The sequence below is a fragment of the Oncorhynchus mykiss genome, chromosome 4, assembly GCF_013265735.2.
Source record: "Oncorhynchus mykiss isolate Arlee chromosome 4, USDA_OmykA_1.1, whole genome shotgun sequence".
NCBI classification, from domain to species: domain Eukaryota; kingdom Metazoa; phylum Chordata; class Actinopteri; order Salmoniformes; family Salmonidae; genus Oncorhynchus; species Oncorhynchus mykiss.
This window is the reverse complement of record NC_048568.1, coordinates 41,877,499-41,896,933: the sequence shown is the minus strand read 5'-3', so window position 1 is coordinate 41,896,933 and position 19,435 is coordinate 41,877,499. Positions and strand designations below refer to the sequence as shown.

Genomic DNA, 19,435 nt, shown 5'->3' with positions numbered 1-19,435 from the left:
AGACTGGACTATAGCCTGGAGGAGAGAGACCAGTATGGAGACCGTCACAGTTAAAATGATACCACTGGTCAGGATAGACTGGACTACAGCCTGGAGGAGAGAGACCAGTATGGAGACCGTCACAGTTAAAATGATACCACTGGTCAGGATAGACTGGACTACAGTCTGGGGGAGAGAGACCAGTATGGAGACCGTCACAGTTAAAATGATACCACTGGTCAGGATAGACTGGACTACAGCCTGGAGGAGAGAGACCAGTATGGAGTCAGTCTGAGTTAAAAGGATACCACTGGTCAGGATAGACTGGACTATAGCCTGGGGGAGAGAGACCAGTATAGAGATAGTCACAGTTATTAAAATGATACCACTGGTCAGGATAGACTGGACTACAGCCTGGAGGAGAGAGACCAGTGTGGAGATAGTCACAGTTATTAAAATGATACCACTGGTCAGGATAGACTGGACTACAGCCTGGAGGAGAGAGACCAGTGTGGAGACCGTCACAGTTAAAATGATACCACTGGTCAGGACAGACTGGACTACAGCCTGGAGGAGAGAGACCAGTATGGAGACCGTCACAGTTAAAATGATACCACTGGTCAGGATAGACTGGAATATAGCCTGGAGGAGAGAGACCAGTATGGAGACCGTCACAGTTACTAAAATGATACCACTGGTCAGGACAGACTGGACTACAGCCTGGAGGAGAGAGACCAGTATGGAGACCGTCACAGTTAAAATGATACCACTGGTCAGGACAGACTGGACTACAGCCTGGAGGAGAGAGACCAGTACGGAGACCGTCACAGTTAAAAAGATACCACTGGTCAGGACAGACTGGACTACAGCCTGGAGGAGAGATACCAGTACGGAGACCCTCACAGTTAAAATGATACCACTGGTCAGGACAGACTGGAGTACAGCCTGGAGGAGAGAGACCAGTATGGAGTCAGTCTGAGTTAAAAGGATACCACTGGTCAGGATAGACTGGACTATAGCCTGGAGGAGAGAGACCAGTACGGAGACCGTCACAGCTTGAATTTGGGTGCCTAGTCTGCGAAGCTATATAGTTGGTTTAAAGTAGTGTATTCTTACAATGTTACAACTAAATAAACTAACAGAATTCACAATAAATAAAATGATATGTCTTATTACAAATATAAATAAATACAATAATAATATAATAAGATAAACATTCAGGATGCGTTCCAAATAGCACTCTATTCATTGTAGTGGAGAACTTCTCAAAAGGTCGTGTTCCTTTTGGAATGCAGTCTCAATATCTAGACAATCCCTCACCCTGATCTGCCAGGAGCTGTCACACTTGACCAGCTTGAAGTTCTTCCCCAGGGTGTTGTTGTTGGTGGAGAAACAAACTTTAAGGATCTTAGTAGGTCCTCCCTCCCCGCTGAAGGGGCTCTGTTGTGGGCCGTCGTTGTGGCCGGGGCTGGGTAGCCTCCAGGACAGGGTGGTAGTGTCTCCCTGCATCACCTCGTACATTATCAGGGCAGAGAGGAGGACAACGTCATACTGTCATCATACCTGCGGAGAGGGAGAGAAAAGGAGGGGGGGAGAGAGAGAGAGAGGGGGAGAGAGACCGAGAGAGAGAGAGGGGAGAGAGGGAGAGAGAGAGAGAGGGGGGAGAGAGAGAGAGAGAGAGAGGGGGGGGGAGAGAGGAGGAGAGAGAGAGAGGGGAGAGAGACCGAGAGAGAGAGAGGGGGAGAGAGACCGAGAGAGAGAGAGAGGGGGAGAGAGACCAAGAGAGAGAGGGGGGAGAGAGACCAAGAGAGAGAGAGGGGGGGAGAGAGACCGAGAGAGAGGCGGAGAGAGACCGAGAGAGAGAGAGGTGGAGAGAGTATGTGGGGACAGATGCACAGTTACCATGACAGTTTCTCTTTAAGAGATACATTTAGTCGAACCCTTGCAGCAGGTATGGCGTAGCGTTTGAACACACACTCAGTTTATTAGGTATGGATCGCTCCTACAGACTGTGAGTCATGTGGTGTCTTGCTATATAAAGCAGGCTGGCAGACAGGCATCGAGGCATTCAGTTACTGTCGGACTGAACGTTAGACTGGACCTAAGCAACTTTGAGCGTGGTACGATCGTCGGTACCTTGCGCGCCAAGTTCTAGTATCTCAGAAACGGCCGGCCTCCTGAGATTTCCACCCACAACAGTATCTAAGGTTTACAAACAAACAAAAACATCCAGTCAGCTTCAGTCCTGTGGTTGAAAACTGCTCGTTGATGAGAGGTTGAAGGAGAAGGAGAAGTATTGTGCAAGCTAACAAGTTGACCATAAACAGACAAATAACGGCGCAGTACAACAGTGGCGTACAGAACGGCATCTCGGAACGCACAACTCGTCTGTCCTTGTCAGGGATATTGCAGCAGACGACTACATTGGGTTCCACTTCTATCAGCTGGTGGCTCCAGTGGGAACGCGATCACCGACACTGGACAACTGAGGACTGGAAAACCACTGCCTGGTCCAACGAATCCCAGTTCCTGTTGCATCATGCTGTTGGCAGAGTCAGGATTTGGCGTAAGCAGTATGAGTCCATGGCCCCGTCCTGCCTGGTGTCATCGGTACAGGCTGGTGGTGTAATGGTGTGGGGAACGTTTTCCTGGCACAGATTAGGTCCCTTGATACTAATTGAGCATCGTTTCAACGCACCAAAAAGTTCAGGTTGTTTGGACACACTTACCCATTCAAATGTTTTTCTTTATTTTTACTATTTTCTACATTGTAGAATAATATTGAAGGCATCAACACTATGAAATAACACGTATGGAATCATGTAGTAACCAAAAAAGTGTTAAAAAAATCTAAATATATTTTATATTTGAGATTCTTCAAAGTAGCCACCCTTTGCCTTGATGACAGCTTTGCACACTCTTGGCATTCTCTCAACCAGATTCATGAGGTAGTCACCTGGAATGAACTTCAATTAACAGGTGTGTCTTGTTAAAAGTTAATTTGTGGAATTTCTTTCCATAATGAGTTTGAGCCAATCAGTTGTGTTGTGACAAGGTAGGGGTGTATACAGAAGATAGCCCTATTTGGTAAAAGACCAAGTCCATATTATGGCAAGAACAGCTCAAATAAGCAAAGAGAAACGACAGTCCATCATTACTTTAAGACATAAAAACCATCAAGCGCTATAATGAAACTGGCTCTCATGAGGACCGCCACAGGCAAGAACAGCTCAAAAAAGCAAAGAGAAATTTAAGTCAAACCGGAAAATGTCAAGAACTTTAAAAGTTTCTTCAAGTGCAGTCGCAAAAAACCATCAGGCACTATGATGAAACTGGCTCTCATGAGGACCGCCACAGGAAAGGAAGACCCAGAGTTACCTCTGCTGCAGAGGATAAGTTCCTTAGAGTTACCAGTATCAGAAATTGCAGCGTAAATAAATGCTTCACAGAGTTCAAGTAACAGACACATCTCAACATCAACTGTTCAGAGGAGACTGCGTGAATCAGTCCTTCATGGTCGAATTGCTGCAAAGAAACCACTACCAAAGGACACCAATGAAAAGAACAGACTTTCTTGGGCCAAGAAACACGAGCAATGGACATTAGACCGATGAGAATCTGTCCTTTGGTCTACAATGTAGAAAATAGTAACAAATGAATAAAAACCCTTGAATGAGTAGATGTTTGACTGGTACTATATATTCTAATAACAAGTTATTGTCATTATGGGGTATTGTGTGTAGATTTTAGAATAAGGCTGTAACGGAAAATAATTTGGAATAAGTCAAGGGGTGTTGTAACGGTTTTCTTGAGGTGAAGGAGAGGCGGACCAAAACGCAGCGTGGTGGTTATTCTTTAATAAATAAACTATACATGAATAAACTAACAAAACAAGAAATGTGAAAAACCAAAACAGTCCTATCTGGTGCAAACACAGAGACAGGAACAATCACCCACAAACACACAGTGAAACCCAGGCTACCTAAGTATGATTCTCAATCAGAGACAACTAATGACACCTGCCTCTGATTGAGAACCATACTAGGCCGAAACATAGAAATAACCCAAATCATAGAAAAACAAACATAGACTGCCCACCCCAACTCACGGCCTGGCCATTCTAAATTATGACAAAACAAAGGAAATAAAGGTCAGAACGTGACAGGTCTGAATAATTTCGAAATGCACAGTATCTAGTAACAACACTACGCTGTGTACTGTGTAACAACAGATACGGTTCTGACTCACTTTAAAGTTGATTCACAGATCTGATCTACTGATAGAGAGGCAGGTAGCCTAGTGGTTAGAGGAGGCAGGTAGCCTAGTGGTTAGAGGAGGCAGGGAGCCTAGTGGTTAGAGGAGGCAGGTAGCCTAGTGGTTAGAGGAGGCAGGTAGCCTAGTGGTTAGAGGAGGCAGGTAGCCTAGTGGTTAGAGGAGGCAGGGAGCCTAGTGGTTAGAGGAGGAAGGTAGCCTGGTGGTTAGAGGAGGCAGGTAACCTAGTGGTTAGAGGAGGCAGGTAGCCTAGTGGTTAGAGGAGGCAGGTAGCCTAGTGGTTAGAGGAGGCAGGGAGCCTGGTGGTTAGAGGAGGCAGGTAGCCTGGTGTTTAGAGGAGGCAGGTAGCCTGGTGGTTAGAGGAGGCAGGGAGCCTGGTGGTTAGAGGAGGCAGGGAGCCTGGTGGTTAGAGGAGGCAGGTAGCCTGGTGGTTAGAGGAGGCAGGTAGCCTAGTGGTTAGAGGAGGCAGGTAGCCTGGTGGTTAGAGGAGGCAGGGAGCCTGGTGGTTAGAGGAGGCAGGTAGCCTGGTGGTTAGAGGAGGCAGGTAGCCTAGTGGTTAGAGGAGGCAGGTAGCCTGGTGGTTAGAGGAGGCAGGTAGCCTAGTGGTTAGAGGAGGCAGGTAGCCTAGTGGTTAGAGGAGGCAGGTAGCCTGGTGGTTAGAGGAGGCAGGGAGCCTGGTGGTTAGAGGAGGCAGGTAGCCTGGTGGTTAGAGGAGGCAGGTAGCCTAGTGGTTAGAGGAGGCAGGTAGCCTAGTGGTTAGAGGAGGCAGGGAGCCTGGTGGTTAGAGGAGGCAGGGAGCCTGGTGGTTAGAGGAGGCAGGTAGCCTGGTGGTTAGAGGAGGCAGGTAGCCTGGTGGTTAGAGGAGGCAGGTAGCCTAGTGGTTAGAGGAGGCAGGTAGCCTGGTGGTTAGAGGCAGGTAGCCTAGTGGTTAGAGGAGGCAGGTAGCCTAGTGGTTAGAGGAGGCAGGGAGCCTGGTGGTTAGAGGAGGCAGGTAGCCTGGTGGTTAGAGGAGGCAGGTAGCCTGGTGGTTAGAGGAGGCAGGTAGCCTAGTGGTTAGAGGAGGCAGGTAGCCTGGTGGTTAGAGGAGGCAGGTAGCCTAGTGGTTAGAGGAGGCAGGTAGCCTGGTGGTTAGAGGAGGCAGGGAGCCTGGTGAGTTTATGTGTACAGTACCTGTTAGATATTGACCGTAACAAACAATAACACATATGAAACAGTACCAACTTTGTCAGGGAAAGACACCACAATGAAACCATGCAACCTTTAACAAACATTAAGGACAGAACTAACATTACACTGTTAGGCAGTAAGGACAGAACTAACATTACACTGTTAGGCAGTAAGGACAGAACTAACATTACACTGGCAGTAAGGACAGAACTAACATTACACTGTTAGGCAGTAAGGACAGAACTAACATTACACTGTTAGGCAGTAAGGACAGAACTAACATTACACTGGCAGTAAGGACAGAACTAACATTACACTGTTAGGCAGTAAGGACAGAACTAACATTACACTGGCAGTAAGGACAGAACTAACATTACACTGTTAGGCAGTAAGGACAGAACTAACATTACACTGTTAGGCAGTAAGGACAGAACTAACATTACACTGGCAGTAAGGACAGAACTAACATTACACTGTTAGGCAGTAAGGACAGAACTAACATTACACTGTTAGGCAGTAAGGACAGAACTAACATTACACTGTTAGGCAGTAATGTCAGAACTAACATTACACTGTTAGGCAGTAAGGACAGAACTAACATTACACTGTTAGGCAGTAAGGACAGAACTAACATTACACTGTTAGGCAGTAAGGACAGAACTAACATTACACTGGCAGTAAGGACAGAACTAACATTACACTGTTAGGCAGTAAGGACAGAACTAACATTACACTGTTAGGCAGTAAGGACAGAACTAACATTACACTGTTAGGCAGTAAGGACAGAACTAACATTACACTGTTAGGCAGTAAGGACAGAACTAACATTACACTGGCAGTAAGGACAGAACTAACATTACACTGTTAGGCAGGAAGGACAGAACTAACATTACACTGTTAGGCAGTAAGGACAGAACTAACATTACACTGGCAGTAAGGACAGAACTAACATTACACTGGCAGTAAGGACAGAACTAACATTACACTGGCAGTAAGGACAGAACTAACATTACACTGGCAGTAAGGACAGAACTAACATTACACTGTTAGGCAGTAAGGACAGAACTAACATTACACTGTTAGGCAGTAAGGACAGAACTAACATTACACTGTTAGGCAGTAAGGACAAAACTAACATTACACTGGCAGTAAGGACAGAACTAACATTACACTGGCAGTAAGGACAGAACTAACATTACACTGGCAGTAAGGACAGAACTAACATTACACTGGCAGTAAGGACAGAACTAACATTACACTGTTAGGCAGTAAGGACAGAACTAACATTACACTGTTAGGCAGTAAGGACAGAACTAACATTACAGTGTTAGGCAGTAAGGACAGAACTAACATTACACTGTTAGGCAGTAAGGACAGAACTAACATTACACTGTTAGGCAGTAAGGACATAACTAACATTACACTGTTAGGCAGTAAGGACATAACTAACATTACACTGTTAGGCAGTAAGGACAGAACTAACATTACACTGGCAGTAAGGAGAGAACTAACATTACACTGGCAGTAAGGACAGAACTAACATTACACTGTTAGGCAGTAAGGACAGAACTAACATTACACTGGCAGTAAGGACAGAACTAACATTACACTGGCAGTAAGGACAGAACTAACATTACACTGGCAGTAAGGACAGAACTAACATTACACTGTTAGGCAGTAAGGACAGAACTAACATTACACTGGCAGTAAGGACAGAACTAACATTACACTGTTAGGCAGTAAGGACAGAACTAACATTACACTGGCAGTAAGGACAGAATTAACATTACACTGTTAGGCAGTAAGGACAGAACTAACATTACACTGGCAGTAAGGACAGAACTAACATTACACTGTTAGGCAGTAAGGACAGAATTAACATTACACTGTTAGGCAGTAAGGCAGGAACTAACAATACACTGTCAGTAAGGACAGAACTAACATTACACTGTTAGGCAGTAAGGACAGAACTAATATTACACTAGCAGTAAGGACAGAACTAACATTACACTGTTAGGCAGTAAGGACAGAACTAATATTACACTAGCAGTAAGGACAGAACTAACATTACACTGTTAGGCAGTAAGGACAGAACTAATATTACACTAGCAGTAAGGACAGAACTAACATTACACTGTTAGGCAGTAAGGACAGAACTAACATTACACTGGCAGTAAGGACAGAATTAACATTACACTGGCAGTAAGGACAGAACTAACATTACACTGTTAGGCAGTAAGGACAGAACTAACATTACACTGTTAGGCAGTAAGGACAGAACTAACATTACACTGTCAGTAAGGACAGAACTAACATTACACTGTTAGGCAGTAAGGACAGAACTAACATTACACTGTTAGGCAGTAAGGACAGAACTAACATTACACTGTTAGGCAGTAAGGACAGAACTAACATTACACTGTTAGGCAGTAAGGACAGAACTAACATTACACTGGCAGTAAGGACAGAACTAACATTACACTGGCAGGCAGTAAGGACAGAACTAACATTTCACTGTTAGGCAGTAAGGACAGAACTAACATTACACTGTTAGGCAGTAAGGACAGAACTAACATTGCACTGTTAGGCAGTAAGGACATAACTAACAATACACTGGCAGTAAGGACAGAACTAACATTACACTAGCAGTAAGGACAGAACTAACATTACACTGTTAGGCAGGAAGGACAGAATTAACATTACACTGGCAGTAAGGACAGAACTAACATTACACTGGCAGTAAGGACAGAACTAACATTACACTGTTAGGCAGTAAGGACATAACTAATATTACACTGGCAGTAAGGACATAACTAACATTACACTGGCAGTAAGGACCGAACAACATTACAATGTTAGGCAGTAAGGACAGAACTAACATTACAATGCTAGGCAGTAAGGACAGAACTAACATTACACTGTTAGGCAGTAAGGACATAACTAACATTACACTGGCAGTAAGGATATAACTAACATTACACTGGCAGTAAGGACAGAACTAACATTACACTGGCAGTAAGGACAGAACTAACATTACACTGGCAGTAAGGACAGAACTAACATTACACTAGCAGTAAGGACAGAACTAACATTACACTGTTAGGCAGTAAGGACAGAACTAACATTACACTGGCAGTAAGGACAGAACTAACATTACACTGTTAGGCAGTAAGGACAGAACTAACATTACACTGTTAGGCAGTAAGGACATAACTAATATTACACTGGCAGTAAGGACAGAACTAACATTACAATGTTAGGCAGTAAGGACAGAACTAACATTACAATGCTAGGCAGTAAGGACAGAAATAACATTACACTGTTAGGCATTAAGGACAGAACTACCATTACACTGTTAGGCAGTAAGGAGAGAACTGGCAGTAAGGAGAGAACTAACATTACACTGGCAGTAAGGACAGAACTAACATTACACTGGCAGTAAGGACAGAATTAACATTACACTGGCAGTAAGGACAGAACTAACATTACACTGTTAGGCAGTAAGGACAGAACTAACATTACACTGTTAGGCAGTAAGGACAGAATTAACATTACACTGGCAGTAAGGACAGAACTAACATTACACTGTTAGGCAGTAAGGACAGAACTAACATTACACTGGCAGTAAGGACAGAATTAACATTACACTGTTAGGCAGTAAGGACAGAACTAACATTACACTGGCAGTAAGGACAGAACTAACATTACACTGTTAGGCAGTAAGGACATAACTAACATTACACTGTTAGGCAGTAAGGACAGAACTAACATTACACTGTTAGGCAGTAAGGACAGAACTAACATTACACTGTTAGGCAGTAAGGACAGAACTAACATTACACTGGCAGTAAGGACAGAACTAACATTACACTGTTAGGCAGTAAGGACAGAACTAACATTACACTGTTAGGCAGTAAGGACAGAACTAACATTACACTGTTAGGCAGTAAGGTGTTGGGGAATAATCAGAATTGGTTGGTAACATAGGTAAGATGTTTTATATTCATCATATGTTTGTAAGTTACTTCTCATCAGAATGTTATTTTTGTGGCGCGTTTGCAGTATCTGTTCAAGACTAAGTTGCTTGGGCCGGAGAGAGGGGAGAGGTCAAGCGTGTATCTCTTGGCTCCACAATGTCTGTGTGCCAGTCTGTGTGTCTCTGTGATCTTGTCAAGATAGGATGGATTTGATATATGCCTGTTGATATGGAGGATTGGTTTATGGTTCTGAGTTTGAGAAAATAACATAGTTTAGGAGACAAAGCTGAATGATAAATTATGCCTATGCTGTCTGGATATGTGTGTCTTTACTATAAAGGATCTCAGTAACAATGTGTGAGGGACTCTCAAGAGAATTCATTGATAGACACTGAATTGATCTGAGAGTCACAGGGTTGTGATAGAGCTCATATAATTAAAGATGGACTTTGTGATAACCAACTCTGACTTGTGTGTGGTTTGCTCTCATGATTTGGTAAATAGAGGAAATTTCCACGACACTTGTCAAAACATCTAACAAGAAATGGGAGACTGGGGGGGGCTAAATGGTGCTGTCTGAAGAGATGGTTATAAATATGCAAATGATGTGATGGATGTTTGAGGAGTTTCAGAAGAGTCCAGCTGAGCTGAAGGCACTGAAGACAAGGTCCCCAATGGCCAGGAGTCTTAGTAGTTATCTTAATCTTAGGTCTTAGTAGTTATCTTAATCTTAGGTCTTAGTAGTTATAAGGACGCTGGAGTCAGATGAGTAGAGTGAGGGAATTTAGATGTGCAAACGTGTCAGAACGATAACAAAGAGCCAGGACATGGAGAGATGTGTTGCTGAGCAGTGGAGTCGGTGGAGAGGTGGACGTGATGGTTTTCCCTGGTTTTACGTTTGGATTGTAGGAAAGTTTTCGGTTTCCAGTGAAATAAGAGAACCAAGGGTAGAACGAACAACGATGTTCTGTTAAAGGTTTAATATTATTCAGACAATGTGGACAATGAGAAGTAGCATACAGCCTGTACTGCATCGGTCCTCAGCCTTCCTTCATACCATAACATCAGATAAGGACCCAGAGGGGAGAGAACACTATTTCTTCCCTCCCCCCCTGCCAGCCCATCAGAATGCCTGCAAACAGATTGAGCCATAAAGGTAAGATAAGACCAAAATGGTGTACCGTTCAGCGTGGGCACTGAAGCTACAGAATTATGAACATATTGAAGAGGGTTGACAGAGAGGCTATAAAGATGAACATTGCAATTTTAACCAACTATTCAGAGAGTTGGGCTCTAATATTGTCCTTTTATGGGTGTGTCCCTGACCTGTGAACAATACAAAGTTGGTTTTAAGGTGACTAGGTCATGTGATCAGGGACCTATTGGAATTCTAAGTCAAACATTTAACAAATAAATTCAAGTAAAAGAAAATGTAACAATATTTCAGAAAACCAAAGGATGTGCGATGTGCATCCCTAACCCTTCCAACGTTGGTACGAGGAGTCTAGGTCACATGGTCAAGGAGAAAATGAAATTGTAAGTGCTTTTTTATCAATAAAATAATTTGTATTAAATGGAATCATTTGATGAGAAAACTAAAGCATGTGAAACGTGCCTTTCTATATAAGGAATAACAAACAGTTGAAATCAGGTTTTTAAGTCACGCGGTTGAAGAGCTATTGAAATTTGACATTTTCTAATATTTATATAAAATTGTGTAAGCACTTTATAGGAAAAACATGTGCGACGTGTGTCCCTAACCTGTGAACAATACAATGTTGGTTTATGCTGCGTAGGTCACATGGCCAAGGAGTTATTGAAATAAGTATTTTTTTAAAATATTAATAAAATTATACCAACATTTTTAACATATATATATGCACACCCTTTGGTTTTCTCCTAAAATTATACCAACATTTTTAACATATATATGTTGGTGTATATATATATATACATATATATATATATATATATATGTATATATATATATATATGTATATATATATATGTATATATATATATATATATATATATATATATATATATATATGTATATATGTATATATATATATACACCAACATATATATGTTAAAAATGTTGGTATAATTTTAGGAGAAAACCAAAGGGTGTGCAACTTTCCTCTCTATGTAAGAAATAATGGACAGTTGAAATTAGGTTGCTAAGTCACTTGGTGTAACGCTATTGGATTTTGAATATTGTGATCATGCACTTTGTTGACGGTCCCTAACTGGTTGCATTGACTTTGAGCGGGCTGCCTACAAGGTTGCCTTGTGATTATGAAGCTCTGGTCGGACTCGGGAAAATAAGACCTGTTCAATGTTGTACACATGTTTTCCTTCATAAAGAGCCTGAACTGAGGTATATAGCTCAAATCGTTCCCGAGCAATAGAAGTTTGAAGTTCCTCAATGTCTGGCCAATATCGAATCTCAAACCAACTTTACCGCGGTAATCCACCTCACTTGTCAAAACTAGAACCAAAACACAGATAGATACACCCTGTATACTTGCCTATTCTGTAAGAGAGTCAGTATAGCAAGAACACTTGTTTTGGAGTAGGTGGGGTTGCACACTGCAGCGTCATACACCCAGGCGCTGCAAGTACGTGTCAACAATTTCACCTGCAGAGACTTGCAGTGATAATTGAGATTCGTCCAACTGAACTCAGGTAGCCAAAAGCAATGGAAAGAAATTCCACACATTGTGCATATGTTGTTCAAGTTCAAATGCTTGAATCCAAAGGTATCTCATATATCTATAGCGGTAAAGGACTCGTGCCATTAAGACGTGTTAATCAATCTATTACATGAAGCACATGTTGTCCTCAGTCTTCATGTTTTGAACATTTCATTTAGAGACACGACATGACATATTTGTAAACTGCTAGAAATAATATGACGTTCACTGTATAATTTTACTGACTTCAAACGACTCTTGAATAGTATCGTTTTGCGTGTCCCGTAAACAATAATTAATAACTCGGATCACTTGAAAGACCTTGACGCAGCTAACGTCCCGTTGAGTCTCTTACACCTGAAGGTAAAGCCTACGTTTGACAGTTGTGAAAACACTTCTTAACATTGAGTTTTACGAATTTGCCTCTTACCTAATTTGAGAACTTGTCACCCCACAAGCATCTGCACGGAAAAGTTGATATTGTATTTCTGGTAGATGCGCTATAAGGCCTAGTCCTTTGGGTATTACCAGGTATTCCCTCGAAGAAGAAGTGTATGTAGAGCAGGAAGGTGTTTGCTCAAGCCACTCCCTTGTCGGTAGGATACTTCCTTATTTTTGTGGTATTACAATTTATATTGTGTTTTGTGCAAGTAATAGCTATGTTATAAACTACGTTTGTGAATATATCAATTTTTTGTATTATTTGGGTTCAAAACGTTTATATTCTCTATAGGCCTACACACTATAGTGTCTTAGAGTGGGCATGCATAAACTATTCAAAACGTGTAGTATAGTGGAATAAAGTGTGTGTCCAATGTGTTTGCCAGAGAAATGGCTATGTATGGTGTTGAAATACTAGATACATTACCACACGTTGCCACCTCTTCTGTAGGTCTACTCAGGTTAGGTTGAATGTTTTAGGAGGCAGAGTTTTTGCAGGTGCAGTATTTCCACAGCGAGGAGTATTGCAATCCACCCTTGGGTCGCCTAATAACTAATAAAGAACACTAGAGGGCGCCATAGTTCTGTTTCTTAGACACACACACAGCTGGGTCCTACACAGGGCCTGCTCTTGCCTTTCGGGGCCACTAAGACTTATTTACATTGTAGTCATTTAGCAGATGCTCTTATCCAGAGTGACTTACAGGAGTAATTAGGGTTAAGTGCCTTGCTCAAGGGCTTATTAAGAGATTTTTCACCTAGTCGGCTCAGGGATTCTAACCAGCAACCTTTCAGTTAATGGCCCAACGCTAGGGTACCTGCCCCTAGGCTACCTGCCCCTAGGCTACCCTGCCACTAGGCTACCTGCCCATAGGCTACCCTGCCACTAGGCTACCTGCCACTAGGCTACCTGCCACTAGGCTACCCTGCCACTAGGCTACCCTGCCACTAGGCTACCTGCCCCTAGGCTACCTGCCACTAGGCTACCTGCCACTAGGCTACCCTGCCACTAGGCTACCTGCCACTAGGCTACCTGCCACTAGGCTACCCTGCCACTAGGCTACCTGCCACTAGGCTACCCTGCCACTAGGCTACCCTGCCACTAGGCTACCCTGCCGCCCCTAGGCTACCTGCCACTAGGCTACCTGCCACTAGGCTACCTGCCCATAGGCTACCCTGCCACTAGGCTACCCTGCTGCCCCTAGGCTACCTGCCACTAGGCTACCTGCCACTAGGCTACCTGCCACACGTATGTCCCGTTAATGATATCTGAGCGAGAACGACTAACAAAATCAAACAATTTTCACACATTTCATTGCAATTCTGCTAATTTTCCCAAAGGGCGGAGATATTTTTTTAAATGAGTTATCCAGCTAATTTCCTTAAAGTTCTACCCATTTCGCCATGACTTATGCCATGTAAATGTGTTCTGAGTGAGAGTGACTAACAACATTACTGGGGGCCCCCTGGAGGGCATGTGCCCTGCATGACCGGTCGGTATTGGACCATGATAGCTGACTCATTTACAAATCTAAAAATGGTTAGCGGACCTGGCTAATTGAGTGGCTGGTCAGTGATTGACATGACAAGAGAAACATGTTTCTGATACACAACCTCATGTTTTACTTTCACCTGTTGTATTCTACTATTCGAACTCCCGACTGGGGCCCGGCCCTGTTCCTACACCCTGTGGACTTAAAACATCCCTGGTTGGTTGGGGTGTTGCTCATTGTAGAGACTGTAGAAGAAACAGCATATACAGAGGGGGTACATGAGGTTTAGAAGGAACAGCATATACAGAGGTTGGGACATGAGGTTTAGAAGGAACAGCATATACAGAGGGGGTACATGAGGTGTTGAAGGAACACCATATACAGAGGGGGGACATGAGGTGTAGACGGAACAGCATATACAGAGGGGGTACATGACGTTTAGAAGGAACAGCATATACAGAGGGGGTACAAGAGGTGTTGAAGGAACAGCATATACAGAGGGGGGATATTACGTTTAGAAGGAACAGCATATACAGAGGGGGAACATGAGGTGTAGATGGAATAGCATATACAGAGGGGGTACATGAGGTGTTGAAGGAACAGCATATACAGAGGGTGTACATGAGGTGTTGAAGGAACAGCATATACAGAGGGGGGGACATGATGTGTTGACGGAACAGCATATACAGAGGGGGTACATGACGTTTAGAAGGAACAGCATATACAGAGGGGAGACATGAGGTGTAGAAGGAACAGCAATAACAGGGGGGACATGAGGTGTAGAAGGAACAGCATATACAGAAGGGGGACACGAGGTGTAGAAGGAACAGCATATACAGAGGGGGTACATGACATGTTGAAGGAACAGCATATACAGAGGGGGTACATGAGGTGTAGAAGGAACAGCATATACAGAGGGGGGACACGAGGTGTAGAAGGAACAGCATATACAGAGGGGGTACATGACATGTTGAAGGAACAGCATATACAGAGGGGGTACATGAGATGTAGAAGGAACAGCATATACAGAGGGGGGACATGAGGTGTAGAAGGAACAGCATATACAGAGGGGGTACATGACATGTTGAAGGAACAGCATATACAGAGGGGGTACATGAGGTGTAGAAGGAACAGGATATACAGAGGGGGGACATGAGGTGTAGAAGGAACAGCATATACAGAGGGGGTACATGAGGTGTTGAAGGAACAGCATATACAGAGGGGGTACATGAGATGTTGAAGGAACAGCATATACAGAGGGTGGACGTGAGGTGTAGAAGGAACAGCATATACAGAGGGGGACATAAGGTGTAGAAGGAACAGCATATACAGAGGGTGGACATGAGGTGTAGAAGGAACAGCATATACAGAGGGGGGACATGGCGTTTAGAAGGAACAGCATATACAGAGGGGGACATGACGTTTAGAAGGAACAGCATATACAGAGGGGGGACATGAGGTATAGAAGGAACAGCATATACAGAGGGGGCACATGATTGTTGAAGGAACAGCATATACAGAGGGGGTACATGAGGTGTAGAAGGAACAGCATATACAGAGGGGGTACATGACGTTTAGAAGGAACAGCATATACAGAGGGTGGACGTGAGGTGTAGAAGGAACAGCATATACAGAGGGTGGACGTGAGGTGTAGAAGGAACAGCATATACAGAGGGTGGACGTGAGGTGTAGAAGGAACAGCATATACAGAGGGGAAAACATCTCAACGCAACATGCCGACCTGGTTCGGGGCATCATTTTCAAGTTACTCCACCTCACTCAGCCATCCAAACTCTCCCATACCAGTCACTCCACTCCAGCCAGTATGTTAGGGAGTTCAGAATAGCTGTGAGTGTGTGAATTCTAGACTAGAGAGAGTGGGCTATGGGGTTGGCATATCTGTGGTTGTATACTAGCCATACCACTCCAGTCCAGCTAGTAGACTGCCAGGGAAGGGACATGGCATAACTATGGTTGTGTACTAGACAGTGACAGCTGCTATGGGGGTTCACGTCTGGGGCAGGAGCGGGCATGAACAAGCCTCACCCTCCCACCACCCAACCTGAGCCAACAACACTACACCAACACTCCCACGCACTGACTATATCAACAACACAGTACCACAGTGTCACAAGGCAGGCAGGCATCCACAACAGGTGCCACACCACACACACACACACGATAGTCTGACTGGGGCTGTGCCAATGGCAGTATATCTAGCTACTGTATCTGGGCACAGAGGTGGCATGATTCAACCCAGAGCTTACCGGACTCTTTTTCCCCACGTCTCTGGACTCCTACCGCAAGCTCTGAACCTCTTCACCTGGATCATCGCAGCTAGCTAGCTGCTATCTGAGTAGCTACTCCTGGCTAATGTCTCTGTCCAGAAACAAGCACCAATTAGCCTGGAGGTAGCCTATGCTAGGCCCATCTCCCAGCTAGCTAGCTGTTATCTGAGTGGCTACTCCTGGCTAACGTCTCTGTCCCGAAACAAGCACCAATTAGCCTGGAGGTAGCCTATGCTAGGCCCATCTCCCAGCTAGCTGAAGAGGTCCATCAGCCGGAGTGGCTTGGCTACAATACCTATTTTGCCAATTGGCCTGGACCCCTTTTACTGCCGATACGGAGCCCCGCCTATCCTTCATGACTGGTGTGCCAACGTAACCGCCCGAGGGAGCTACAACTGACTCTTCAGTCACGACGTCCAACTAAAGCCCTTCTGCTAGCCTGCTAGCCCCGGCCCGCTAGCTGTCTGAATCGCCATGTCTCCAGCCCGCCTAGCTACTCACTGGACGCTATGATCATTCGGCTACACATGCCTCTCCCTAATGTGTATATGGCTTGTCCATTGCTGTTTTGGTTAATGATTATTGTCTTATTTCCCTGTAGAGCCTCCAGCCCTGCAAAATATGCCTTAGCTAACCCTTTTGTTCCACCTCCCACACATGCGGTGACCTCACCTGGTTTAAATGGTGTCTCTAGAGACAATATCTCTCTCATCGTCACTCGATGCGTAGGTTTACCTCCACTGTATTCACATCCTACCATACCTTTGTCTGTACATTATGCCTTGAATATATTCTACCGTGCCCAGAAACCTGCTCCTTTTACTCTCTGTTCCGAACGCTCTAGACAACCAGTTCGTATAGCATTGTGCCGTACCCTTATCCTACTTCTCCTCTGTTCCTCTGGTGACGTAGAGGTTAATCCAGGCCCTGCAGTGTCTACCTCCACTCCCATCCCCCAGGCTCTCTCATTGGTTGACTTCTGCAACCGTAAAAGCATTGGTTTCATGCATGTTAACATTAGAAGCCTCCTCCCTAAGTTTGTTTTATTCACTGCTTTAGCACACTCTGCCAACCCGGATGTCCCATCCGTGTCTGAATCCTGGCTTAGCAAGGCCACCAAAAACCCTGAAATTTCCATCCCTAACTATAACATTTTCCGACTAGATAGAACTGGCAAAGGAGCGGAGATGCAATCTACTGCAGAGATAGCCTGCAGAGTTCTGTCTTACTATCCAGGTCTGTGCCCAAACAATTCGAGCTTCTACTTTTAAAAATGAACCTTTCCAGAAACCAGTCTCTCACCGTTGCCGCTTGCTATAGATCACCCTCTGCCCCCAGCTGCACGCCCAATTTTTCAGTTTTTGATTTGTTAAAAAAGTTTTAAATATCCAATAAATGTCGTTCCACTTCATGATTGTGTCCCACTTGTTGTTGATTCTTCACAAAAAAATACAGTTTTATATCTTTATGTTTGAAGCCTGAAATGTGGCAAAAGGTCGCAAAGTTCAAGGGGGCCGAATACTTTCGCAAGGCACTGTATATACACATACACATACCTATATAGATATACATATACATACACATACCTATATAGATATACATACTATTTTAAGAATGTACATGTATTATTCCCTTCAAAACCTCTAATTGGAGTAAACTAATGAACACTCAGAACACTCACCTTCAGTTTATACATCTTATACACATTTTACAGACACAATCTATTTTACAATAGTTATATTGTGTTTGTTTTTAGTCCTTCCTCTATTTCTGATGTCCATCCAGTTTGATTTATATTTGTAACTGTGCTATTTCACAACATTTCTGAACCTTTATACATTTTACAGACCCCGTATGATTTACATTGGTTATCTTGTTATTAGTCCCACCCTTCAGCTCCATCCAACCCCTCCCATCAATCTCTCAACATCATCCACTTTGGATTTCTATTTGCCATATATTTTTCAACTGTGCTGTGATGCTTCACAAAAGTACTGAACCTTTCTGTTCTTATAGTTTCTACAGATTGTAAATTAAAAATAAACATTTTTGCTGAAATAATTATTAAATTATTGATTGATTGACTATGGCTTTTTAAATCACCCAGTAGTGCTATCTGCACAGTTAGCTCCAGGAAAATGTTGCAAATCTTCATCCATTCCTGGACCTGTGACCAAAAACAAGCTACATATGGACAATAACAAAATAAATGATCTAACGACTCTGCCTCCTCACAGCAGAATCTGCAGAGCTGGGAAAATTGTATCCCCCATATATATATAACATTCTATTGGTTGCACCTTCTACTTGCCTCTTCCATTTTTGTGACTGAAGCCTTTAGTGAGAGGTCTAATGCTTTAATATTTAATAATTTCTGCCCTCCGAATTCAGATTCGTTATATAAATAGGCCCATTTAATTTTGTCTGGCTTGCCGTTCCAAATAAAATTGAACATGTTTTGTTCATATAATTTAAAAAGCAGGTCACTGGGTATAGGCAAAAGCATAAGCAAATAGGTAAACCGTCATATGCCTCATTGTCTGCGTCCGTAATGGGTCTTCGGTCAAACGACCACCCCTCATCACTGTCAAACGCTCCCTAAAACACTTCAGCGAGCAGGCCTTTCTAATCGACCTGGCCCGGGGATCCTGGAAGGATATTGACCTCATTCCGTCAGTAGAGGATGCCTGGTTATTCTTTAAAAAGTGCTTTCCTCTCCATCTTAAATAAGCATGCCCCATTCAATAAATGCAGAACCAGGAACAGAAATAGCCCTTGGTTCTCTCCAAACCTGACTGCACTTGATCAGCACAAAAACATCCTGTGGCGTACTGCATTAGCATTGAATAGCTCCCGTGATATGCAACTTCTCAGGTAAGTTAGGAACCAATATACACAGGCAGTTTGGAAAGCAAAGGCGAGGTTTTTCAAACAGAAATTTGCATCCTGTAGCACAAACTCCAAACAGTTCTGGGACACTGTAAACTCCATGGAGAATAAGAGCACCTCCTCTCAGCTGGGCACTGCACTGAGACTAGGAAGCACTGCCACCACCAATAAATCCAGGATAATTGACAATTTCGATAAGCATTTTTCTACGGCTGGCAATACTTTCCACCTGG

At 43.7% G+C, this 19,435-nt stretch overlaps 1 protein-coding gene across 1 annotated transcript in view; it reads right to left on the bottom strand.

Annotated features, from left to right (window-relative positions):
- The window catches only part of LOC110522644 (protein-tyrosine kinase 2-beta), a 50,316-nt gene extending 37,647 nt beyond the window's left edge, over window positions 1-12,669 (bottom strand). The window contains exons 1-2 of the mRNA XM_036976367.1: window positions 12,522-12,669; window positions 1,300-1,542 (exon numbers count right to left, since the gene is read on the bottom strand). Coding sequence (XP_036832262.1) covers window positions 1,300-1,500 — 201 coding nt within the window. The 5' untranslated portion in view covers window positions 1,501-1,542; window positions 12,522-12,669. The remainder of the gene's footprint in view (window positions 1-1,299; window positions 1,543-12,521) is intronic.
- Between the last annotated feature and the right edge of the window lie 6,766 nt (window positions 12,670-19,435).